The sequence below is a fragment of the Narcine bancroftii genome, chromosome 7, assembly GCF_036971445.1.
Source record: "Narcine bancroftii isolate sNarBan1 chromosome 7, sNarBan1.hap1, whole genome shotgun sequence".
NCBI lineage: Eukaryota > Metazoa > Chordata > Chondrichthyes > Torpediniformes > Narcinidae > Narcine > Narcine bancroftii.
In genome coordinates this window covers 136,593,143-136,619,515 of record NC_091475.1, presented here as the reverse complement: position 1 = coordinate 136,619,515, position 26,373 = coordinate 136,593,143, and the positions used below count along the sequence as shown (strand labels likewise).

Sequence of the window (26,373 nt, the reverse complement as noted above, 5' to 3'; positions counted from 1 at the left end):
TGGAGGGAATGATAGGCTTTATTACACACAAAACTGCTTGCCCGGGTCCAGGCTAGGGAAAATGAGGTGAGGAAGAGGAGACTCAACCTTTATGGCCTAGGTCACAGGAGAGGAGTCCAGGGAGGAGTCCAGGAGAGGATGTCATCTGGAGGGCGAGCCAGCACATTCCTGTAATACATACAATCATATCAGTACAGTATCTCAATTTAAAATGTAAAAAAAATTACTGACCGTAAATCTGAATCTGAAATCTGTTATCTATCTAAATTAGCCAATGTTCTATTGCTGAACTTGAAAATTGCCCACTGACCTCTTTCCAAATGAGTATGCATTTAATTACACAGTCACCAAAGATTATTAACCTTGCTATAATGATGTTTATTTTAACAATTGAAATGTTAAAAGAAATGTAACCATGTCACATCAACAGGAATTAAGGTAACTGCTTCATCAGAGTCTTGTCTAGGTGAATCTTCAGTTATTTGGAGTGTATGTCATTCACAATACCTCCTCCTGTTGTTCCCCTCGTATACGGTATTCGTTATAATTATCACATCGGTAACAGATTAAAAACAGAAAAATCGTGATGAACAGTGTCATGTTTAGTCATTCAATCTTTATATCACTAGAGTTTAATTTAATGCTATTATATCTGGATAAAAATATCAACATTTTTTAAACCTAAAATTCAAGATAAAATTCATTCCATTTACATGGTAAGTTGCTCAAAGAAAACCAAAGGTGTACCCTATCTTGGGTGAGTTCCAAACAAGTTGTTCCCAAACTGTTTACTGATTGAGATATTAAACTGAAAGATTTTAAATTAAAAGAAGACAGGGATTTTATCTGGGACCTCTCTTCTGTAAGGTTTCATTTCTGCTGTGAAGACTTGATAGGTTTATTCCATTTCCCTCTAAATACACTGAAGGATGAAAAAGAAAAATGTATCTTTGAGTTAAAGATTGTTAAATTAGATAGGAATGGAAGTGCTCTGGGGTTGTAATGCACAATTTATCTGCCCATTTGACACAGTGGTGTGAACGATAACAATCTATCATTTTTTTCATGATTCAAGAAGGGGGGACAAGAACATCAAAATCAGAATTGCCAGGCTGGCAAATAGCTTTTTTTCCACAGGTTGTGACATTGATGAAGAATATCCAGCAACCAAGTAAATAATCACAAAATATTAATAAATTTTATATTAAATTATATCATTCTGTATGTACGCGATGATTATGTACGGAGAATTGTGTGTGAGCTTGAAGTACTGCTCAGACTCATTTGCTCGAGAAACTCATCACGCATCTGTGATAAGTTTCGAGTAGCCAACATTTCCGGCCTCAAACTTTCATCAAAAAGGCCGGAGTCGCTGGTTACACTTTACTTCCTGTAGATGTTGCGTGACCTGCAGAGTTTGTCCAGCACAAAGGGGGAAAACATAAAAGTCTCCTGACATTGTGATTGAAACAAAAACAGGATGGTGGAGAAACTCAGCAGAACAAACAGTGTATATTGCAAAGATAAAGATATATAACCAATGTTTCAGGCATGAGCTCTTCATCAAGGTTCCTTGGTGAAAGAAAACATTGGTTATGTATCTTTATCTTTGCGATATACACAGTTTGACCTGTTGAGTTTTGCCAGCATTGTTTTTACTTTTTCTCCAGCACATTTCTGTATTACACTCGACCCCAGCATCTGCAGACTTTCTTGTTTAACCCTAGACTGATTCGCTCACTGAGTCACAGAGGCTAATTATGGCTGAGTCTAATGACTTCATTTCTAAAGATTGTTTTACCATACTTCCCACCACCAACTCCCCTAATTACCTTGATAAGTTTTTCTCACAAAAGCTCCATTTCCCTCGCATCTGCTCTCAGGACAAGGCCTTCCTTGCTAGGTTATCCAAGTTGTACTTCTTCTTCAAAAATGTGGCTTTCCCTCTATTACCATCAACTCGGCCCTCTCCTGCCTATCCTCTTTTACCCACACATCTACACTGGCTCCCTTCACCCTCACGCACAAGGGCAGGAATTCCCCTTCTCCTAACCTAAACCCCACCTGTCACTGCACCCAACATAGCTATTCTATGATCTCACCACCAGAAACATCTTCATCCCTCTCCCCTTTCCACTGGGACCACTCCTTCCATGACCACCCCATCACTGCTCCCTTCCCACCAATCACCTCAGTGACTGCAGAGTACATACCTCCTCCCTCACTACCATTTGGGGCCCCAAACAATCCTTCCAAGTGAAGTAACATTGGGAGCATGCTTCATGGAGCACCTTGGCACTGTCTGCTGCAATAGCAAGGATTTTCCAGTGACAACTCATTTCAATACCTCGCCCCATTCCCATGCCAACATGTCTGTCTGCGGTCTACTGCATGCCAGACTGAAACCACCTGCAAACATGGAGGAGTACCTATTCCGTCTGGGCAACCTCCAACTGGATGGCATTTAAATTGAATTCTCTAGTTTCTGTTTACCTCTCCTCCCTCCTTTTATCCCTATTTCGCCTTTACTTTAGTTCTCCATTCACAGAGCCACCTCTTCCCTAGATCAATTCTCACCTTTCATGTTCACCTATCAGTATCCAGTTATCGTCCTTTGTCGGTTGGGCTGTGCACCTCCCCCTGCTTTTTCTTTCCTTCTCCCTAAACTTACCTGCTTATTATTCATAACTCCAAGGGAGCTCAGGCCCAAATTATTGGTAACATATTTTTACCTGCCTTGGATGCTGAGAGACGTGATGAGTTCCTGCAGCATGACCATGTTTTGCCTCGTTTAAATCCTTCTTGCCTTTAGCTCCTTCTTTAGGACAGGCAAAAGGTTGTTTCATGCTATTAACATTGCTGCTTTCACCAAAATCTCTCCAGCTTGCGTTGGTCTTTATATTTACTTCAAGCAACTTCCTAGGATCATTTTTCAATAACAGCATGCGATTCGTAGTAATCATTAGGCCAAAGTTAGGCTTCCGCATTACTTCTGAAAAAATAAACTGATTATTCCTCAAACCATTGAAGCCCCAGAAGTTTTTCCATGAAGACTCAATAACTGATGGAAGGCCCCATATCTGATTTATTTTCTTCTTCTTTATATTGACTTCCAACAACTTCCTATGTTCATTTTTCAGTAATAGCGTGTCATTCGTATTAATCATTCGCCCAAATGTAGGCTTGCAATTCAGTTGGGATGGAATCTGTTTAGGAGCAGGCGGAATAACCAATTCTGACAAAATTTGAATATGAGGTGGTCGGCCGCAATGTTGTTGTAGCTTAGTCTGTGTGACATGCCAATCCAGCCTGACCCTAATATCATGTTCAATCCAAGATAATTCCATATGTACAGGTTCTATTTTTTTCCTACTTGCTTTGATTGCTGGAGGCACTGGTGGTCCTTTGGGAATCATCATTTCCATTGATTTTTCATACTGAGTAGCAAGTCCCAAGAGAGAAACCATTAGTTTATGTTTTTGGTTCAGCTCCAAGCCATCAGCTGCATCTTGTTTAATAAAAGCTATATGTAATGAACGTGTTGGTTTGTAACCATGACCAGGAGCAACAATCTTATCTACTTGTTTCTCTAATGTGGAAAGACAGTTCTGATAATACGGCTGGATTATTTCTGGAAAACAATGCAGTTTACATTCCAGAGTCATTTTTCTTAAGTCCATATCTAGTTTGTTGATACTTTTTTGGTCAGTGGTGGTAAAATTATACGGTATTTTAGTTTTACTTGGTTTTGTGTTTTTGCCAGTTGTTTTATGTTGTAATGGTACTGTCCTCTTTTTGGTCTTCTGTGAAGAAATGTGAAATTTACTTTGTTTATCGATATTGCTGAGCCCTGCATTTCTGGCTTTCCTTACATTTGAACAAATAAACGGATTACTCCTCAAACCATTAACGCCCCAGAAGTTTTTCCACGAAGACTGAATAACTGTTGGAAGGCCCCATATCTGATTTATTTTCTTCTTCTTTATATTGACTTCCAACAACTTACTATGTTCATGTTTCTGTAATAGCATGTCATTCGTATTAATCATTAGCCCAAATATAGGCTTCCGATTTAGTTGGGATGGAATCTGTTTAGGAGCAGGCGGAATAACCAATTCTGACAAAATTTGAATATGAGGTGGTCGGCCGCAATGTTGTTGTAGCTTAGTCTGTGTGACATGCCAATCCAGCCTGACCCTAATATCATGTTCAATCCAAGATAATTCCATATGTACAGGTTCTATTTTTTTCCTACTTGCTTTGATTGCTGGAGGCACTGGTGGTCCTTTGGGAATCATCATTTCCATTGATTTTTCATACTGAGTAGCAAGTCCCAAGAGAGAAACCATTAGTTTATGTTTTTGGTTCAGCTCCAAGCCATCAGCTGCATCTTGTTTAATAAAAGCTATATGTAATGAACGTTTTGGTTTGTAACCATGACCAGGAGCAACAATCTTATCTACTTGTTTCTCTAATGTGGAAAGACAGTTCTGATAATACGGCTGGATTATTTCTGGAAAACAATGCAGTTTACATTCCAGAGTCATTTTTCTTAAGTCCATATCTAGTTTGTTGATACTTTTTTGGTCAGTGGTGGTAAAATTATACGGTATTTTAGTTTTACTTGGTTTTGTGTTTTTGCCAGTTGTTTTATGTTGTAATGGTACTGTCCTCTTTTTGGTCTTCTGTGAAGAAATGTGAAATTTACTTTGTTTATCGATATTGCTGAGCCCTGCATTTCTGGCTTTCCTTACATTTGAACAAATAAACGGATTACTCCTCAAACCATTAACGCCCCAGAAGTTTTTCCACGAAGACTGAATAACTGTTGGAAGGCCCCATATCTGATTTATTTTCTTCTTCTTTATATTGACTTCCAACAACTTACTATGTTCATGTTTCTGTAATAGCATGTCATTCGTATTAATCATTAGCCCAAATATAGGCTTCCGATTTAGTTGGGATGGAATCTGTTTAGGAGCAGGCGGAATAACCAATTCTGACAAAATTTGAATATGAGGTGGTCGGCCGCAATGTTGTTGTAGCTTAGTCTGTGTGACATGCCAATCCAGCCTGACCCTAATATCATGTTCAATCCAAGATAATTCCATATGTACAGGTTCTATTTTTTTCCTACTTGCTTTGATTGCTGGAGGCACTGGTGGTCCTTTGGGAATCATCATTTCCATTGATTTTTCATACTGAGTAGCAAGTCCCAAGAGAGAAACCATTAGTTTATGTTTTTGGTTCAGCTCCAAGCCATCAGCTGCATCTTGTTTAATAAAAGCTATATGTAATGAACGTGTTGGTTTGTAACCATGACCAGGAGCAACAATCTTATCTACTTGTTTCTCTAATGTGGAAAGACAGTTCTGATAATACGGCTGGATTATTTCTGGAAAACAATGCAGTTTACATTCCAGAGTCATTTTTCTTAAGTCCATATCTAGTTTGTTGATACTTTTTTGGTCAGTGGTGGTAAAATTATACGGTATTTTAGTTTTACTTGGTTTTGTGTTTTTGCCAGTTGTTTTATGTTGTAATGGTACTGTCCTCTTTTTGGTCTTCTGTGAAGAAATGTGAAATTTACTTTGTTTATCGATATTGCTGAGCCCTGCATTTCTGGCTTTCCTTACATTTGAACAAATAAACGGATTACTCCTCAAACCATTAACGCCCCAGAAGTTTTTCCACGAAGACTGAATAACTGTTGGAAGGCCCCATATCTGATTTATTTTCTTCTTCTTTATATTGACTTCCAACAACTTACTATGTTCATGTTTCTGTAATAGCATGTCATTCGTATTAATCATTAGCCCAAATATAGGCTTCCGATTTAGTTGGGATGGAATCTGTTTAGGAGCAGGCGGAATAACCAATTCTGACAAAATTTGAATATGAGGTGGTCGGCCGTAATGTTGTTGTAGCTTAGTCTGTGTGACATGCCAATCCAGCCTGACCCTAATATCATGTTCAATCCAAGATAATTCCATATGTACAGGTTCTATTTTTTTCCTACTTGCTTTGATTGCTGGAGGCACTGGTGGTCCTTTGGGAATCATCATTTCCATTGATTTTTCATACTGAGTAGCAAGTCCCAAGAGAGAAACCATTAGTTTATGTTTTTGGTTCAGCTCCAAGCCATCAGCTGCATCTTGTTTAATAAAAGCTATATGTAATGAACGTGTTGGTTTGTAACCATGACCAGGAGCAACAATCTTATCTACTTGTTTCTCTAATGTGGAAAGACAGTTCTGATAATACGGCTGGATTATTTCTGGAAAACAATGCAGTTTACATTCCAGAGTCATTTTTCTTAAGTCCATATCTAGTTTGTTGATACTTTTTTGGTCAGTGGTGGTAAAATTATACGGTATTTTAGTTTTACTTGGTTTTGTGTTTTTGCCAGTTGTTTTATGTTGTAATGGTACTGTCCTCTTTTTGGTCTTCTGTGAAGAAATGTGAAATTTACTTTGTTTATCGATATTGCTGAGCCCTGCATTTCTGGCTTTCCTTACATTTGAACAAATAAACGGATTACTCCTCAAACCATTAACGCCCCAGAAGTTTTTCCACGAAGACTGAATAACTGTTGGAAGGCCCCATATCTGATTTATTTTCTTCTTCTTTATATTGACTTCCAACAACTTACTATGTTCATGTTTCTGTAATAGCATGTCATTCGTATTAATCATTAGCCCAAATATAGGCTTCCGATTTAGTTGGGATGGAATCTGTTTAGGAGCAGGCGGAATAACCAATTCTGACAAAATTTGAATATGAGGTGGTCGGCCGTAATGTTGTTGTAGCTTAGTCTGTGTGACATGCCAATCCAGCCTGACCCTAATATCATGTTCAATCCAAGATAATTCCATATGTACAGGTTCTATTTTTTTCCTACTTGCTTTGATTGCTGGAGGCACTGGTGGTCCTTTGGGAATCATCATTTCCATTGATTTTTCATACTGAGTAGCAAGTCCCAAGAGAGAAACCATTAGTTTATGTTTTTGGTTCAGCTCCAAGCCATCAGCTGCATCTTGTTTAATAAAAGCTATATGTAATGAACGTGTTGGTTTGTAACCATGACCAGGAGCAACAATCTTATCTACTTGTTTCTCTAATGTGGAAAGACAGTTCTGATAATACGGCTGGATTATTTCTGGAAAACAATGCAGTTTACATTCCAGAGTCATTTTTCTTAAGTCCATATCTAGTTTGTTGATACTTTTTTGGTCAGTGGTGGTAAAATTATACGGTATTTTAGTTTTACTTGGTTTTGTGTTTTTGCCAGTTGTTTTATGTTGTAATGGTACTGTCCTCTTTTTGGTCTTCTGTGAAGAAATGTGAAATTTACTTTGTTTATCGATATTGCTGAGCCCTGCATTTCTGGCTTTCCTTACATTTGAACAAATAAACGGATTACTCCTCAAACCATTAACGCCCCAGAAGTTTTTCCACGAAGACTGAATAACTGTTGGAAGGCCCCATATCTGATTTATTTTCTTCTTCTTTATATTGACTTCCAACAACTTACTATGTTCATGTTTCTGTAATAGCATGTCATTCGTATTAATCATTAGCCCAAATATAGGCTTCCGATTTAGTTGGGATGGAATCTGTTTAGGAGCAGGCGGAATAACCAATTCTGACAAAATTTGAATATGAGGTGGTCGGCCGTAATGTTGTTGTAGCTTAGTCTGTGTGACATGCCAATCCAGCCTGACCCTAATATCATGTTCAATCCAAGATAATTCCATATGTACAGGTTCTATTTTTTTCCTACTTGCTTTGATTGCTGGAGGCACTGGTGGTCCTTTGGGAATCATCATTTCCATTGATTTTTCATACTGAGTAGCAAGTCCCAAGAGAGAAACCATTAGTTTATGTTTTTGGTTCAGCTCCAAGCCATCAGCTGCATCTTGTTTAATAAAAGCTATATGTAATGAACGTGTTGGTTTGTAACCATGACCAGGAGCAACAATCTTATCTACTTGTTTCTCTAATGTGGAAAGACAGTTCTGATAATACGGCTGGATTATTTCTGGAAAACAATGCAGTTTACATTCCAGAGTCATTTTTCTTAAGTCCATATCTAGTTTGTTGATACTTTTTTGGTCAGTGGTGGTAAAATTATACGGTATTTTAGTTTTACTTGGTTTTGTGTTTTTGCCAGTTGTTTTATGTTGTAATGGTACTGTCCTCTTTTTGGTCTTCTGTGAAGAAATGTGAAATTTACTTTGTTTATCGATATTGCTGAGCCCTGCATTTCTGGCTTTCCTTACATTTGAACAAATAAACGGATTACTCCTCAAACCATTAACGCCCCAGAAGTTTTTCCACGAAGACTGAATAACTGTTGGAAGGCCCCATATCTGATTTATTTTCTTCTTCTTTATATTGACTTCCAACAACTTACTATGTTCATGTTTCTGTAATAGCATGTCATTCGTATTAATCATTAGCCCAAATATAGGCTTCCGATTTAGTTGGGATGGAATCTGTTTAGGAGCAGGCGGAATAACCAATTCTGACAAAATTTGAATATGAGGTGGTCGGCCGTAATGTTGTTGTAGCTTAGTCTGTGTGACATGCCAATCCAGCCTGACCCTAATATCATGTTCAATCCAAGATAATTCCATATGTACAGGTTCTATTTTTTTCCTACTTGCTTTGATTGCTGGAGGCACTGGTGGTCCTTTGGGAATCATCATTTCCATTGATTTTTCATACTGAGTAGCAAGTCCCAAGAGAGAAACCATTAGTTTATGTTTTTGGTTCAGCTCCAAGCCATCAGCTGCATCTTGTTTAATAAAAGCTATATGTAATGAACGTGTTGGTTTGTAACCATGACCAGGAGCAACAATCTTATCTACTTGTTTCTCTAATGTGGAAAGACAGTTCTGATAATACGGCTGGATTATTTCTGGAAAACAATGCAGTTTACATTCCAGAGTCATTTTTCTTAAGTCCATATCTAGTTTGTTGATACTTTTTTGGTCAGTGGTGGTAAAATTATACGGTATTTTAGTTTTACTTGGTTTTGTGTTTTTGCCAGTTGTTTTATGTTGTAATGGTACTGTCCTCTTTTTGGTCTTCTGTGAAGAAATGTGAAATTTACTTTGTTTATCGATATTGCTGAGCCCTGCATTTCTGGCTTTCCTTACATTTGAACAAATAAACGGATTACTCCTCAAACCATTAACGCCCCAGAAGTTTTTCCACGAAGACTGAATAACTGTTGGAAGGCCCCATATCTGATTTATTTTCTTCTTCTTTATATTGACTTCCAACAACTTACTATGTTCATGTTTCTGTAATAGCATGTCATTCGTATTAATCATTAGCCCAAATATAGGCTTCCGATTTAGTTGGGATGGAATCTGTTTAGGAGCAGGCGGAATAACCAATTCTGACAAAATTTGAATATGAGGTGGTCGGCCGTAATGTTGTTGTAGCTTAGTCTGTGTGACATGCCAATCCAGCCTGACCCTAATATCATGTTCAATCCAAGATAATTCCATATGTACAGGTTCTATTTTTTTCCTACTTGCTTTGATTGCTGGAGGCACTGGTGGTCCTTTGGGAATCATCATTTCCATTGATTTTTCATACTGAGTAGCAAGTCCCAAGAGAGAAACCATTAGTTTATGTTTTTGGTTCAGCTTCAAATGATGAATGACATCCTGCTTGACAAATGGTAAACACTCTGACTTTAGTTTTTGTAATGGTTCTCTGACAAAAAGTGGTTTTGATAAAGTATTTTTCAATGCAGCAGGAGAAGATTTTTGATAACAATCCTGTACAATATCTGGTAATACATGCATTTTAGTATTGAGAATTTGTCTCAACAAAGAGATGTTTAGTTTGCTTTTATATTCTTGCTCAAGCTTGGCACTTTTATTCCTTACATTATCTGTTTTTGAAATCTTCTTCTGAGCTTGTGGAACTAATTTCCCTTTCCTACATTGCAGAATGATTTTGAAATTAAATGTTACATTAGAATCGGAACATGTTTTGATTTTTTCCTTAATTTTGGATCTTAAATTGCGATCTTGGTAAGACATGGATGGAGCTATTTGTTCCTTCAGGGATAACTGAATGTGATTTGGGAGTCCACATTTCGAATTTCTGATCTTTTTCTTCATGAACAGTTCCAATCTTTTTCTATGTTCAGAGCTGATATAAAATGGCTTCTCTGGTATAAGACTTACAGTGCAAAAAGAATGATGTTTTAACTGGCAATGAGCCAGTTTTGGAGCAGAAGGAATCAGCATGTCAATTGATTTACAGATTTGTAATGGTAAACCCCAGTTATTCTCAGGTGTTTTCTGTGTGATGTGCCAATCCAATTCATTTTTTCCTGCCACTTCAATGAAAGGTGTATCCAAACCCATAGGTTGTATTTGAGCTTGACTTGCTTTGATTGCTGGAGGTACAGGTGGTTCTGAAGGAATCATCATTCTAAAAGATTCAATATACAGAGTTAATTGTCCCGAGAGATGGTTAATCTGTTTGTGTTTTAAATTAAGATCCAAATGCTCAACATCATTTTGTTCAATAAAAAATATATTTGAAGCTCTTCGCATTTTGAATTCATACCTTGGAACAATAAGCTGAGGTAATGTTCTCTTTGACACTGGAAAGGAGATGATCTTATCAGACTTCACCACCCTTTCTGGCAAAATATTCATTTGATTTTCAAGATGCCATTTTATTACGCAGACATCTAGTTTTTGAGTAAAAATAGATTTCACATCCAAGTTTGTCAACTTTGATTTATTTCTTTCTTCTTCATATCTTTCTGAGGAAAACATTTTTCTTTTTAGTTGGCCAAACATTTTCTGTGAAATTTTGTTTTTGTCTGTCTCTCTGATTTCAATCTCATTTGTTTTTAACTTTTTGCTTCTCACAGCTTTGGAGATCTTTCCGATATTCACATATGGTGCAGGAGCCATATTATTTTTTAAAGATGACTGGATTACTTTGGGAAGCCCCCGTCTTTGATTGATCGCCTCTTTTTTTGTATTGAACTCTAATTTTTTATAAATTTCCACATTGACAAGTGAAAGGTCACATGATGTAACCTGTGGACGTAACTTTGATGGAACCAGCTTTGGAGCAGCCGGAATTAATGTTTTCATTGAGTTCTGATAACCAAATGGTGAGCCCCAACTGTGCTTCATTTGAGTTGTATGCCATTCCAAGTCATCTCTGATGTCTGTGAAAGTGAAAGTAGTTTCCATTGCAACAGTCTCTCTTTGTGCCCTCTCTGCTCCAGTTGCTGGATGGACAGATGGACTTTTAGGAATCATAATTTCCATAGACACCTCATGTAAAGACTGAAGTCCCCAAAGCTGAGAAATGCATTTCGTTTTCAAATTCATTTCCAAGTGATTAAGAGGATCAGATTCAATAAATGGAATGTATCCTGGCCTTGTTTTTTTAAGACCTTCACCAGATGTGAGAAACTTTGATGAAGTAGCTTTAGGCCCTGAGAAATCTATATTTTTGTGGAGTTCTTGAACAATTGATGGTAAATAGTTCAGTTTTATATCTAGACATTGTTTAATTAAGTGCATATCAAATTTATCTTTAAGTTCTGATTTAAAGCAAATAGGTACAAGTAGAATTCTTTCAGCTTGTTCACATTGTGGTGCAGTCAATTTTCCTTCCTCACATCCCATGTCTGGTAAACAAATGATCTTCTTCCTTAAAATGACTTCCAATGATGTCTTATGTTTATTATCAAACCGACCACAAGGCTGTGATTTTATTTTGGAATGTTTCAACTTAGGGGAAGGTGGCACAACACATCCCTGAATTTTTGTTGGTAAGGCCCAGTTAAATTCAGGTATTGTTTGTGTGATATGGCTTTCCAAATGTTTTCTGGCCTTCTCTTCAATGAAATCTACTCCTATACCAATGGGCTCTATTTTAGCTGCTCTTGCTTTGATGGGGGGAGATACTGGTGGTGCTTGAGGGATAATCATTTCAAATGACTTTTCTAACAAATTTTGAGATCCCCACAAGTTTGAAATGAGCTTTTGTTGCAAATGAAATTTTAAGTAATCAACAGCATGGTTTTCCAGAAAATGTATATTCAATGTTCTTGGCTTGTTATGTCCTTTCATTATTCTGATTAATTTGGGTAAACTTTTATTTGGCTTTGGACAATACAACAGTTCATACATGTGCATAATCCCATTTGGTAAGCAATCTAATTTAATTTCCAAATGTTGTTTTGTTATGCACATATTTAACTGATTTTCCACTTCAGGCTTGAATGTGATAATGAATGAACCATCTTTAAGGGGAGTTTCTGAGCTTTTCTGACTTTCCACAGAACATTGAATGGAACCATTCCATTTGTGAGTTACATTTTTTCCCAAACTTAACTTCAAGCAAGTGGGCTGCTTTTCTGTGAATGTTGGTACTTGAGGTTTTCTTTTAGTTGATTGAGCCAAATCGATAGGATAAAATTCCTTGAGTGGCATTGTTTTCCTCTGCTGCATTCCATTCCTAGGTTTCAAATTGAACTCCAAGTCATAAACTTCATTTTCAGGAAGGAAAGGTGGCTTTATTTCCTTCATTGTGGGTTCAGTATTTTTTTTGGATAATGATGATAGTGGAGGCATCATTATTGAAAGTGATTTCCTATCATGGAATGGCCATCCCCACTGACTTTCCAATGACATCTTAGCAGCATTCAGCTCAAGTGTCATCACCTGGCTTTCATGTAACCATGGAAAACGTGGCGTAGGTTGATAAAACACATACTGCTTTTGTCGATCTTTGTTAGTTTTACCCTGATCTTTTGGGGCAATTTTAAACTTCTTAGCAGCCATTGGCATAACGTTTTGAAATGTTTTTCTGTATTGGAGTAAGTCAACTGTTTTAAGATTTTCTTGTGTCGAGAAGGCACATTTCTGAACAAATGGATCTGAACAAGATTTGGTATTTTTCACCTTTGCACATTCTTCCTCCAAGTTGTAGATATTATCTGGAGGAAGTTCAGTAGAAAATGCTAATTCTGAATCCGATACCTGAATTGTTTCATTTGTTTTGAAGAATGAAGATGGCACTGAATATTTCTCAGAACTATGGCTACTATATCTAGTTGATTTCCATGTGGAACCTCTTCCTGATGAATTTGTATTTTTGACAAAGGACTTATTAGTAACAAAACACATTTCATCAGGAGCTATCTGTGAAACACTAGAAGTTTCCCATATTTCTTCAGAAGAAAATTGTTGAGATGTATTTGTTCCAACTGAAGTGTACCTACTGAGCGAATACTGCCTCGAGAATGATTGTTCAGAAGCAATACTGAGTGTCCAACTACTTTCGAAAGTATTATCTTGGGAAGTCTGAGAAGAAGTTGATCTGGGCTTTTTGTCACTTAATTTTTCAGGTGTGACTGTCGTCTTGGAGTAATAGCAACCTAGATAATCCACAAAAGATACTTCAAAGGAAGTTTCATCAATTTCTTTGTTTTCATTCAGATCATCTTTGGCTTTTTCAAATATTAATTCATGAGATGTTCGGGTTGCATCAAGTAGTTTTCTATTTGCAACACAGAGAAATCAATACACAAGAATTAATACTGCTCCTTTCAATGCACATTAAATAACATACTGACTTCCATACCATAAATGTTCAGATCGTCATTTAGTAACTGGCAGTCTTCTGGTGGGTGAACCAATTAGTACCTGCTCAATATCACGAGCATGAGTCAAACCAGACTGATGCTGCACTTCATTTAAATTGGCAATCTACCTGAGCATTTCCACTGTTAGTATCCAACTGAATATTTAGCGGCTCAGAAATCATGTGGCTCCAGCATATACAAGCTTACTGCTGGCTTATCTTTTCACTGACCAGGAGTCTGATATTCAAGTTTAATTTTGATTTCATAAAATTAATTTCTAAAAGAGTGCCCAGTTGCTGCAATATGAAACTGGGCAGGTTAGTGCTTGTTGCACGACATGCTAATTCTCAGACATCAGTCCTGCACTGTGAAAACTGAGCACTTGAAAGCATACAACACATGTTTATGGGCAAGCTGCTAGACTAATGGAAGAATAGTGAGGAGGGACAATTATTTCAAACACCATCACAGGAAACCAACAAGGCATGATAGCAACTTACCGGTAAGTTATTCTTAATTTGATGTCAGCGTGGGTGTGGGACATGGAATTGAAATTGTTGGCCACTGGGAGGTCCCAGATATTGCAGTTGACAGAGTGAATGAGCACAACAGAATGGTCTTTCAGTTTGCGTCCAGTCCAGAAGAGGAGGCCACAACAGGAGTGTTGGTCATAGATAGCCCCTGCAGCTTCACAAGTGAAGGGTTGCTTCACTCGCAAGGACTATTTGAGGCTCTGAATTGTCTTGACGGAGGTGTGGGTGTGTGTTGCATTTTCTGTGGTCAAACGGGTAGATACCAAGGGGCAATCAGTAGGAACAGATGAGTGGACAATGGAGTCATAGATGGAGCAGTCCCTGTGGAAGGCAGGAAGGTGAAGATGTGTCTAGGTGGTAGGATCACATTGTTGATGGCAGAAATTGCGAAGGATAATATGTTGAATATGGAGACAAGTGGGGTGATAGACAAGGAAAGGGGAATTCTGCCCTTGGTGCACCTAGGGGTGGAGGGGGCCAGGGCAGACATTCATGAAATTGAGGATATGTGGATAAGTGCTGAATTGATAGTGGTAGAGGGAAAGCCACATATTTTGAAGAAGGAGGACACATCAGATAATGTGGAATTGAAGAATCAGATTTTTGCCCAGCTACTTAACCTGTCTCTTATCCTTTTGTGGCTTCATCACTTACTTTCCTACCATCAAAATTATATCACCAAATTTAGCAACCATACCTTTTAACCCCTTCAGTTGACTTATTTGCATGTGGAGGGTTGAGAGACTAGTACTGATCCCATGGTACTTTATGCATTTTAACAACCATGAAAGGATGTATTTATGCCCCGTGTCTGTTCCTGTTAGTTAGACACACTTCTATTCTTGTCAATATACTTTGAATGTGGAAATCAAAATGGAGTACATTTATTGGCTCCTTTCTCTGCAATATATGTTACTTGGAAGAACTCCAATAAGATGATCAGACGGGATTTTCTTTTTTGGGTATATTTGTCCTCACGTGTCCATGCCTGGAAGGTGGAATTGGGGAGAGGTTGCTGAGTCTTTCCCTTAGCCTGCTGAGGAATGCTGCCAAGTCATCCTACTGTCCCCCTGGGGATGAAGCGATGATAAAAGTTCACCATACCAATAAACTCTTGCATGCCCTTAAGGGTGGTGGGTTTGGGAAACTGATGCATGGCTGTAACTTTCTCCGGCTCTGGCTGTCAAGATGGGTGCCCCAGGAACTGCAGCATTTGCTTGCAGAACTGGCACTTGGCCACATTGATCGTGAGGCCAAACTCTGCCAAACAGGCAAACCGGGTGTGGAGGTGGATCTTGTGCTTCTCTTGGACATGGCTGGCAATAAGGATGTCATTGACATATATAAAGACTAAGTCCATGTCCCTGCCCACTGCATCCATGAGGCGCTGGAAAGTTTGGGCCTTGTTTTTAAGTTCAAAAGGCATCTGTAAGAACTCAAACTGCCCAAACGGAGTGACGATCGTGGTCTTACCGATGTCGTCAGATGGACCCTGATCTGATGTAATCCCCATACCAGGTTGACTTTTGAGATGACCTGGGCACCGTGGAGGTTGCTGAGAACTCCTGGATGTACGGGACTGGGTACCTGTCTGGCGTAGTTGCATTTTTCATGTGCCAATAATCCCCGTAGGGTCACCAGCCCCCGGAAGACTTGGGGACCACCTGAAGAGGTGAGGTCCAGGGACTGTCAGACTGGCGGATGATCCTCAACTCCTGCAGGCAGGAAAAATCCTCCTTGACCAGCTGTAGCTTTTTGGGTGGTAGTCTCCTGGCCTTGGCCTTGCGTGGAGATATGGTGGTAGACCCCATGCCAGGATATGGCAGTGGTGAACTGCGGTTGCAGGATGGTGGGTAACTCATTGAGTATGCTTGAATACTCGTCCCTGGGAGCGGTGATGACGGCTATCTCCAGCCTGCAGGCTTTCGTGGTATCAAGGTGGATTGAGTGGAAGATGTAAGCATTGACCAGCCATTTGCCCTTTACATCCTCCAGTAGGCCATGCACCCTGAGGAAATGGGCTCCCAATAACGACATACCCACTGAGGCCAGTGCGAACCTCCAGCGAACCTTGTCTGTGGGTGCCAAAGGTTTTGATGGTGGATCCATTGGCTGTCTGCAGGGTGGGACCCCGTGCTCTGGTGGTCGAAGGCAGTCAGTGGAAAGATGCTCAGTTCTGCTCCGGTGTCCACAAGAAACCACCGGCCGGTGGACTTATCGGTCACGTGGAGGAGGCTGTTCATGCAGCCAGCTATCACAGCCATTAACAGGGCTGTCTGCACTTACGAACCTGGGATCCCCAGCATTCTTGATAGAAGCACCAGGTGGGATGGTGCTCCTCCGGCTTGTGCTTGGGGAAGGGCTGTGACTGGCTGGTTCCTGGGCAGATGACCTGGCAGAGGGCGGCCTCATTTTCCCTTTTGGTTTGCCAAAGGGTTTCTGCTCAGTCCGCGACTTGCTGTGGATCCGTGAAGTCCTCATGCGCCAGCAGGAGCTGAATGTCTTCAGGCATCTGCTCCAAAATAGATCTGGTGGAACAAGAAGCAGGGCTTGTGGTCCTCTGCCAGTACCAGCATCTCGTCCATCAGGGCCAACGTTGTTCTGTCTCCTAGCAGGAGACTGGAGGTGCGCTGTTATAGGGAGAGGCCAAATGTGCCCAGAGGAGAGTTTTGAGGGCAGGGTATTTACCCTCAATGGCAGGTTGTGGATGAGGTCATCAACCCTGGCTGCAGTCTCCTCATCAAGTACGCTCACAATGTGGTAAAATATCGTGGCATCTGCAGAGATGTTCCTGAGGCAAAACTGTGCCTCCGCTTGCCCGAACCACATTTGTGGGTGATGGGTCCAGAAGGGGGGCATTTTGATGGCAACAGCGTTAATCTCTGCGGGATCCATGCTGGGAGATGAGAAAAACATCTGGTACATCGGGGTCACCAATGTAGCAGCAGCTACTAAGCGAGAGACTCACAGCCACTTCGTTGGGGGTTCTCAATTACTGTTTAATTCAAATCCCGCGCACATCCCTTTAAGGACAGTGTGAGCTCTGCCCCCACGTGGACAGTTATGTCATAATGGCTGCCCTAGGCATGTGCTGGGTTAAAGCTATGAGGCAAGGAGGTCCCCCAACAACACCATCTTCTCGTGGCTGCCCCGCCACGTGACGGTTCAAGAAGGGTCCGGTTCACCACGAGTATGTGCAACACCACAACTCTCCATTTCCCTCAACAGATTCTTCTTGGTATGTTAAAAATGAAAAATAAATGGCAACCATGCCAGAAATGTTATTTATAGCACTTTTACAATCAAACATTTCTTGGACTTAACAGCATACAGCAAAAGCAATACTCAGTCACTGCTACCCAATTAAGCCCCTTTTTAACTCGGCCATAATATTTGATGAAAGCTACCAAAATTTATAACAAACATAATTCCAGTATGATCCATAATTTTACTATATGTATGACAATTTGTTACTGATATTTTTCCAATTAAAAAAAATGAACACTCACTTTGTGCAATAAAAACCCTCTTGACCTTTGTGTAGAGGCGCACGATTTTCCATTTCTTCCCCTTCTTCATTAATATTTGTTAATTCTTAAGCAAAGTATAGAGAGAAATATCAGTTAGAAATGTGTCAGATATATTTCTATACACTAAATTTGGTTGAACATCATGTTGGTCAGATATTTTATTAATTCCAAGATTACCATTCAGTTTCCAATGACTTTGAGTCTTCTTTGACTTTTTTCCTTGACACAAACCGCACTAGGAATAAACAAATATTTGGTTTTAAACAATCCGTAATTCAGCAACTGTGTGTGCTTTCAAGGGAAAGCATCGTCATACTCTTTAAATGATAATGTGTTGTGTACATACAAATCACACACTTTGTTGCTACTCACCCCATTTTAAATAACAAAATCACCAAATCACAATATTCTATTTCAAGATGCACTGAATATTTCTACAGTAGGCGGGTCTATTGATAAAAAAAAAAGTTCCGTAAATGTCAAAAATCATTCTAGTATTAGTAACATCTGAAGTTGAGCAATATTGTCCAAAAATATCCTGTGATATTATCCAAGAAATTAGTTGTGGATGCAGTTTGATGTCTTAATTCTGCAGCCATTCAGCTTTAATTTTTCCCAAAGCTACTGTGTAATAATAAAATACAAAAATTGTATTTTAGTGACCCACAGAAGAACTTGAAATTCTAGACCAGGTACAAGATGTATGAAGTAGTATCTGATCAGAATCCGAATTCATGCCTTTCTTTAAAAATGTACTAGTTTCCACATGACAATTAAGCACCAAATGATATTTAAAATCCAATAAATGCACCCGATTATTTGTATCTCATTCCTCTGAAATTGGATTTTGTCTGCATTGCTCTGTCAGATTTTATTTTATACTTATGAAAGGCTTCAAATTTTGCACTTCTGTCAGAAAATTGTTTTTTCTCAACCTGTGAAAAGAAGTACCAATCCATCTCTGCTAATTCAAAATCAAGACTCCCTTAAAAGGAAATGGGAGATATGTTCAAAACAAATAATAATCAATGGTTTGGAAGGGAAGAAGGACCCTAAAATTATGCTTTTGTAGCTACATGCTACTCAAAAGAAGACACACACATGTAGTGTAGTCTGGTTAAGTTCTGAGTTGTATTAGGGCCCAGACTTTTAAACTTTCACTGTTCCTGCCATGGCCCTCCTTGGCTGACGTCACAACATGCATAACAAAAGTGGGTTTCCCATTCATGGGTACTTTCCTGCATAACAATACTCTTCTTTCCCGTGCGCTGTCCTGTCTGTTGGCTACGCAGCAAGGCCAGCACCATTTTGGGGTCGCTGGCCTTTAAGCTGCCCTTGCCGTTCACCTACTGGTTTGTTTGCTGGGGCCAGTGCCGCAGTGTGGGCTGCTGGCCTTTGGTTGCACTCACCACCGCAGCAGGCTGCCACATAACACCCCCCCAAGAACTGCCAGTATTGTCCTTGTTATTCTCTTTTGGGCCCGGAGGAAAAATTTCAGAGGCCTTCAATGGCCTGCCTCTTCGGTGTGGTGCTGGTGTATTGTCCAGGCGTGTCGTGTCCAGGTGTGCCAGCTTCAGCCTGTCTGTGATGAAGACTCCGACCTCCAGCTCAAATGTCTCCCCATTGTTGTGATTGACCCAGAATAGACCCTCATATGGCCTATGAAGCTGTGGATGACGTGGGCACCTGCGAATGAAAACATACTCACAATCCTGCACGTCTTTGGGTACGTTGGTCCTCACGTTTCCGTGCCTGGAAGATGGAATTGGGGCCAGGTTGCCAACTCTTTTCCTTAGCCTGCTGAGGAATGCTGTTGAGGCATCCTGCTGTCCCCCCTGGGGTTTCTACAAATTCTCCTGGAATCACAAACGGAGATCCATGGATGAGTTTGGCTGAAGAGGTGTTCAGGTCCTCCTTGGATGCCATGCAGATGCCCAACAATACCCATGGTAGCATTTGATTCCTTGGAGTCTGCTCATGAGTGAGGTTTTGAGGTGCCTGTGCAAGCGCTCCTCCAACCCATCGGATTGTGGGTGGTAAGCTGTTGTGTGATTCAGCTGGGCACCCCACAGACAGGCGAGGTTGGACCACAGACTGGACGTGAACAGAGCCCCTCTGTCGGATGTGATTTGGGACCGTAACCCGAACTGTGCCACCCAGGATGAGTTGAGGGCCCTGGCACATGAGGTTGTGGATGTGTCTGCCAATGGGACCACTTCTGGCTACCCAGTGAAGCAATTGACCATCATGAACAGTGGAGCAATTGACCATCATGAAAAGATAAAGGAAATCCTGTCATGCCAGCAAGGGTCCTATTATGTCCACGTGGATGTGGTCGAACATTTGTTCTGCAGGCTCGAAGTGCTGAGGTGGAGTCTTGGGGTGTTACTGTACCTTGGTTGTTTGGCTCCACGTGCATGCCTTCACCCACCCACTGCCTGTTTCCGCAATCCATGCCACATCTATTCGCTGGCCACCAGCTGGACCATGGTCCTGAAGGATGGGTGAGCTAGTCCATGGATGGAGTCGAAAACCTGCATTCTTCAAGCTACTGGGTCAATGGATTTGACCTGACCGTTGCACAGGAGGGTGGTGTTACATGTGTTGGATGGATGTCCTGGAGCTGCAGTCCCGATATGGTTGTCCTGTATTGGGGTACCTCCTCATCTTTCTGCTGTGCCTCCGCCAGTGCCACAAAGTCCACTCCCCTTAATAGTGTGTGGATACTTTACCTGGACAGTGTGCCAGCCACCATGCTGTCCTTGCCAGAGACGAGCCTTACATCTGTGGTGTACTCCACAGATGTAAGAAAAGATGTCGTTGCGGGTGGGCCAACCAGAGGTTTGAGATCTTAGCCAAGGCGAAAGTCAGGGGCTTGTAATCTGTGAAAGCTGTGAAGGACCTGCAGTCTAGAAAGTACCTGAAGTGGCAGATGGCTAAGTACAGCACCAGTAGCGCTCTGTAGAAAGCGCTGTAATTCAGTTCAGGAGGCTGCAGATGTTCGCTGAAGAAAGTCAGCGGCCACCAACTTCTTCGATCTGCTGCTCCAGAACTCCGCCAATTGCCATTCCTGAGGCGTCCACTGTCAGGGCCGTTGGAGTATCTGACCTGAATGTGTCAGGACAGCGGCGTCAGCCACTGTCTTTGGCCTTCATGAAGGCTTCTGCTGACTCCTCATTCCAGGTGATGTCCTTTGCCTTGCCTGCCATCTGGTGAACATGGGACGCATGATCCGGGCAGCTGAGAGGATGAACCTGTGAAAAAAATTGATCATCCCCACAAATTCCTGTAGTCTCTTGGTCATGCTGGGCCTTGAAAACTTCCAGATGGCCTCCACTTTGCTGGGTAATGGTGTGGCTCCTTCCCTGGTTATCCTGCGGCCCAGGAAGTCAATAGCCTCCAATCTGAAATGGCATTTGGCTGGGTTGATTGTCAGGCCAAACTTGCTCAGTCGGGTGTAGAGGTTTTAGAAGTGCACCATGTGCACCTGTTGGTTTTTGCTCAGCACCAGGATGTTGTCCAGGTACATGAAGGTATCATCCAGGTCTCGGCCCACTGCGTCCATGAGTCATTGGAAGGTCTGCGTGGCATCCTTTAGCCTGAATGGCATTTGGAGGAATTTGAAATGGCCAAACTGGGTGATGATGGCAGTCTTGGGGATATCATTGAGGTATACTGAGATCTGATAATATCCCTGCATGAGGCCCACCCTGGAAAAGATCCTTGCCCTGTACAGGTTAGCTGCGAAATCCTGGATGTGCAGCATAGGGTACCGATCAGGTGTTGTGGCCTTGTTGAGCCAGCAGTAGTTGCTCCATGGTCTCCAGCCCCCAGTTGCTTTGGGTACCATGTACAGGGGAGAACCCCATGAACTGTCTGACCGCATATGATCCCATATGACCGCAAAGCTCCTCCAGCTTCCTGAATTCTATCACCAGCTGGTGCTTCTCCAGAGGAAGGCATCTTGCCCTTGCATGGATCGGCAGACCCTGAGTCAGGATGTGGTGCTGTACTCCATATCAGGGCATCATCGTGGTGAATTGGGGTGTGAGTACTGCAGGGAACTCAGCCAGGACCCTGGCATACTCGTTGTCCAATCTCTGTATGGAGTCTAGGTGGAGTGCTGGGAGGGCGAAGGTTTGAGAAGTTTTGGAATGGACCAATCTCTTTCTCTTGAGGTCCACTAGCAGGCTGTGGGCACACAGGAAGTCTGCCCTGAGGAGCGGCTGTTTCACTCCGGCCAGCGTGATCACCTGGTCTAGCGGTTCCAAATGTACAGGAGGCTGTCTTGGATGGCCAACCGTCATGGCCATTAGTGACATCTGTCTCTGGCATTTCCCTGAAACTTGAATGGTGACCTGCACTGGCAGGCTCTGATACCTCATCTCTGGAGGTTCTGCACAGTTCTGACTGCAGTGTTTAGTGATGAGCCCCATGGATGCCAAGCACTCTCCTGTTTCCACAGAACATCCGCTAGTGCAACGTTCCGGGGGGGGGGGGGGGGTGGGGTGAAATTCACATCAACCAGGACCAGTTTGATGTCCTCGGGCAGTTGCTCTAGGAATGCAGGGCTCAAACATGATGTAGGGCTCGTGTTTGCTCAGGAGGGCCAGCATCTCATTCCTGAAGGCTGATGGGAGCCTGTCCCCTAGCCTGTCCAGGTGGAGCAGATGTGCCCCTCTCTCATGAGATCCCAAAGGTCTCAATCAGTAAGCCCTTGAAGCCCAGTATACGCCTTCTGATGGGAGCCCTGGATGAAGTTGGCCACCCGGCCTGCTGATTCTATTGTAATCTGCCAGATCTGGAACTGTGCCTCAGCCTGGTCAAACCACACACATGGCTGATTTGTCCAGAAGGTCAGCAGCTTGAGAGCTACTGCATTGACTGTTGCCTGTTCACTCAGTGCTGAGTTTAGAAGCATTCTAAACTGTTGGGATCACCAATTATAACCGTGCACTACTTGAAAGAAAACACACATATGCAGTGTAGTCAGGTTAAGCTCTGAGTTTTATTAGGGCTCAGGCCCGACTTTTATACTTGCACTGTTCCTGCCGTGGTCCCCCCTTGGCTGACGTCACAACATGCATAACAAAAATAGGTTTCCACAAGTGGGTACTTTCCTACATAATAATACTCTTCTTTCCTGTGCGCTGTCCTGTCTGTTGGCTATGCAACAAGGCCAGTGCCATTTTGGGGTCGCTGGCCTTTAAGCTGGCCTTGCCATTTACCTACCGGTTTGTTTGTTGGGGCCAGTGCCGCTGCATAGGCTGCCGGTCTTTGGTTGCACTCGCTGCCTGGAGTGCCGGCGTGATCGCTACACCACCGGGCTGCCAATCTTTCTACTTTTCCATTCCAACATCATCACACCCTTTGGTCCCAAGGCCAATTTCTCTTCTTTTTTCCCCTTTCTCTTTTCAATCTCTTTCTTCTATCAGTTCTTTCTCAAACTTCCTCTCCTTTTCAGGTCCCATCATTTGCCCATTCTCCAATCTAGCTTTATGCAAATATTGTAAATGCCATAATTCCTTACTTACAAGGGCAAGTCAGGCGGCCGGGAGACCATCAGCACAAGTCGGGCGGGCGAGGAAGGGAGAACGGCAGCACGAGTCAGGCGGCCGAGAGACCAGTAGAGCAAGTCATGCGCCCAGGAGACCCGCAGCACAAGTCAGGTGGGCAAGGGGGGTAAGACCAGAAGCATGAGTCAGGCGGCCAAGAGACTGGCAGCGCGAGTTGGGCGGCCGAGAGACCGGCAGTGCGATTCGGGTGGGTGAGTGGGGGAGACCAGCAGTGCAAGTCGGGTGGGTGAGTGAGGATGGAGGGAGACACCAGGGCGACTGGAAGGGGGTGGGGCTGGATACAGCAGCACAATTCGGGTGGGCTTAAATCTGGCTTTCCAAGATTTGGAAAAATCCAAAATTCGGAACACACTCTCCCCCAAGGGTTCCGGATAAAGGATCGTGTACCCTGATCCAACTAAAAAATATAAATATACAAATAGTGATAATCCAGGGGAATTAAGGGGTAATATTCATGATTTTAACTTTTGAAGCAGTAGTGTAACAGGCTGTGTATAATTGTTTAGTATGGACAAAGGTCTGAAATAAGAACAAAGCTGGTTGTTGAGAGAAGGATTTGGACATGATCTGATCCTTTTCCTGACCTCTCCTGCCCGGTTGCCCACACATCTTCCTACTACTTAAATTTTTGTAGGAAAATATCCACATTTTCCTTCATCCCTTTTGCTCTCTTCCTTTTCCTTCCCTTTGTTTGAATCAAATCCAGTCCACTAAGGATTATCAGGCCTTCAATGAGAACAACCAGTTTGGAAAATATGCCTCTTCATCAATAAGGTTTCAGCAGTTTCCTTACAACCAGGCACAGTTGGCATAGCAGTTAGCACAACACCTTTACAGTGCCAGCAATCGGGACTGGATCAGGGTTCAAATCCCACACTTGTAGGAGTTTGTATGTTCTCATGTCTGAGTGGGTTTTCTCTGGGGGCTCTGGTTTCATCCCACCATTAAAAATATGCCAGGTATGTTTTAATGGGGTATACATTGTGCAGCACCAACTCGTGGGCAGAAATGTCTAATTTTTTTTTTAAGTTGACTTCAATGGATTAGAAAACGGCAAATGCAGTGGTAACTCTTGAATTGTAAAGTATTTTCTGATCCACCTGGTACAATCTATGCCCTTTTGAGGGCAGTTATTATCCTCTTTTGCATTTCTCATTTGTATCATCCTCAGCATTTTTCATTTGTATTAATTATGAATTGTGAAACTGTGTCCTGTTCAGACATCAAACCCAATACATATTAACTGAACATTCTCCCCCAATCTGGAAAAGGACATGGTCATTACTCAATCTTTACCATTACTTCTGTCAGCAGCTAATTGCCCCTCTATATCCATCAGTTTTTGTTTTGTAATTTGTTTAGGAGACTTGCTATACCCATAACTGAGGCTCCAACTCAGTCATTTGGTTCCACTGAGTCAACCATTTCATTGTCACACACTTCCAGATTCTCACAATTTCAGAATGTATGATTCCACATTAATTTCGACCTTCATTGATAACATCTCTATCTCTACTCAACGTGATGATATTTGCTAACATATGCACTCTTAACTCCCGGAAAGAATTGGAAACATAGTGGCTTGCTTTCTCCACTCATCGCTCTCATTAACACCAAGTGCATGACTACGCTCATCTACAGACACGTACCTTGTGACACACTGACTTCCCAATCGATAGGTCTGGGCTTGGTGACGCCATCGGCCACTTCCTCCTCGCCCGGATCGCATACAGGGCGATGGCTGAGAAGAGGCAAGCAGCAACCACCGTGTTCACCGAAGAAATCGACAGATTTATCGTCCAGAGGAATGACATGAGATCATGGCAAACATCACGGAGAATCTCATACTCTGTTTTGGGCGGCGGATGAAAGGGCCACCAGGCTGAGTGATGGTTGGCCTCAGACTGCTGTAGGCCCAAGGTCTGGACCATGTGCCCGAACATGGCAGCAGGCGGGACCGACGGCCCAACCCTGCGCCGTCACGGCACACACAAGGAGTCCAGATGCGTGTGGCCGAACTATAGATTTTGAAAAATCCTAAAGAAAAGGTGGTTAATGACTAAAAATTGGCCGAAAATCTGCCAACAGTTGACAAAAAATTAGCCGACTAGTTATCCACAGGAAAACTAATGACACTGACAAGCATCCCTCAGCTGGCCCTCAGGGGTACCCAGCCTATTGTGATGTCACGGCATTGACAAGCTGGCCCTCAGCTGGCCCTCAGGGGCACCCTGCCTATTGTGACGTCACGGCAGCAGCTCGTCCATATATGGAGATTTGTTGAGGAGGTGGGGAGATCAGCATAATCAGAAAATCTTTCATATTTTTCCACTATTATGGGCACAGTAATGGATTCGGTCGAACATGATTATCCGTTCTCATGGTAGTCAATATCATGAATTATTTTGATATATTTGTGTGAACACATGTGCACATAGCAGCCATCCCTACCAGACGATACCATCACACAGATGCTTCCCCTGTTGCCAGGTGACTTTGCAATCACGTCATCGGCAAGACTGGGTGGGCCTGATTAAAACAAGTGAAGTTTTTAATTTTCTTTAAACATAAAACAAGATCAAACTTTAATTTATTACTATTAACTTAACCCCCTTCTAATTCTAAGTGCACATGTATGTAATGTGTCTATGTTCAGGAAAGTCTTTGCTTCACAGTCCAATCATTGAATTCTCACTTCCCCAAGTTCTCTGTTATCAGTGTGAGAAACACAGCTCAATTATTAAATAATTTTGCAGAGTCAATAGATGAAGCAATATAACTTCTTTATTCAATGTTCTTGCAAGAGCGGGTATCCTTCAGAAAGGCACACACACTGATATTGAACAACCTTTTATATACATTTCTGTGTGTTAATAACCACTCCTCCATTAGTTTAATTGGTTAGTTAATTGTGTTATGAGCTCAAAGAATGCCAAAACCCAACAGCAATAGATATTCACCAAGACAAATGGTTTCTTAAACAAAAGTTGCTTTTAATTATCTTTAAACATGAAAACAGAATCAAACTTTAACTTATCTCTATTAACTTAATTACCCAACTTAAACACCTTCTAATTCTATATGCA

At 41.8% G+C, this 26,373-nt stretch overlaps 1 protein-coding gene across 3 annotated transcripts; it reads right to left on the bottom strand.

The window, feature by feature from the left end:
• Window positions 1–25,453, bottom strand: LOC138739173 (uncharacterized). 3 transcript variants are annotated; one of them, XM_069890729.1, is made up of 6 exons: window positions 24,937–25,453; window positions 17,889–17,946; window positions 17,691–17,775; window positions 10,600–13,563; window positions 2,737–10,461; window positions 1–168 (listed from the first exon to the last, which is right to left on the bottom strand). In XM_069890729.1, exons 1-6 carry the CDS (start codon window positions 25,228–25,230, stop codon window positions 102–104), a joined length of 11,193 nt encoding a protein of 3,730 aa, XP_069746830.1. In that variant the 5' UTR covers window positions 25,231–25,453; the 3' UTR covers window positions 1–101. The 3 variants fall into 3 exon arrangements, with proteins under 3 accessions (XP_069746830.1, XP_069746829.1, XP_069746828.1); XM_069890728.1 differs by having other exon boundaries at window positions 2,733–13,563; XM_069890727.1 differs by having other exon boundaries at window positions 2,737–13,563.
• Window positions 25,454–26,373: the final 920 nt, after the last annotated feature.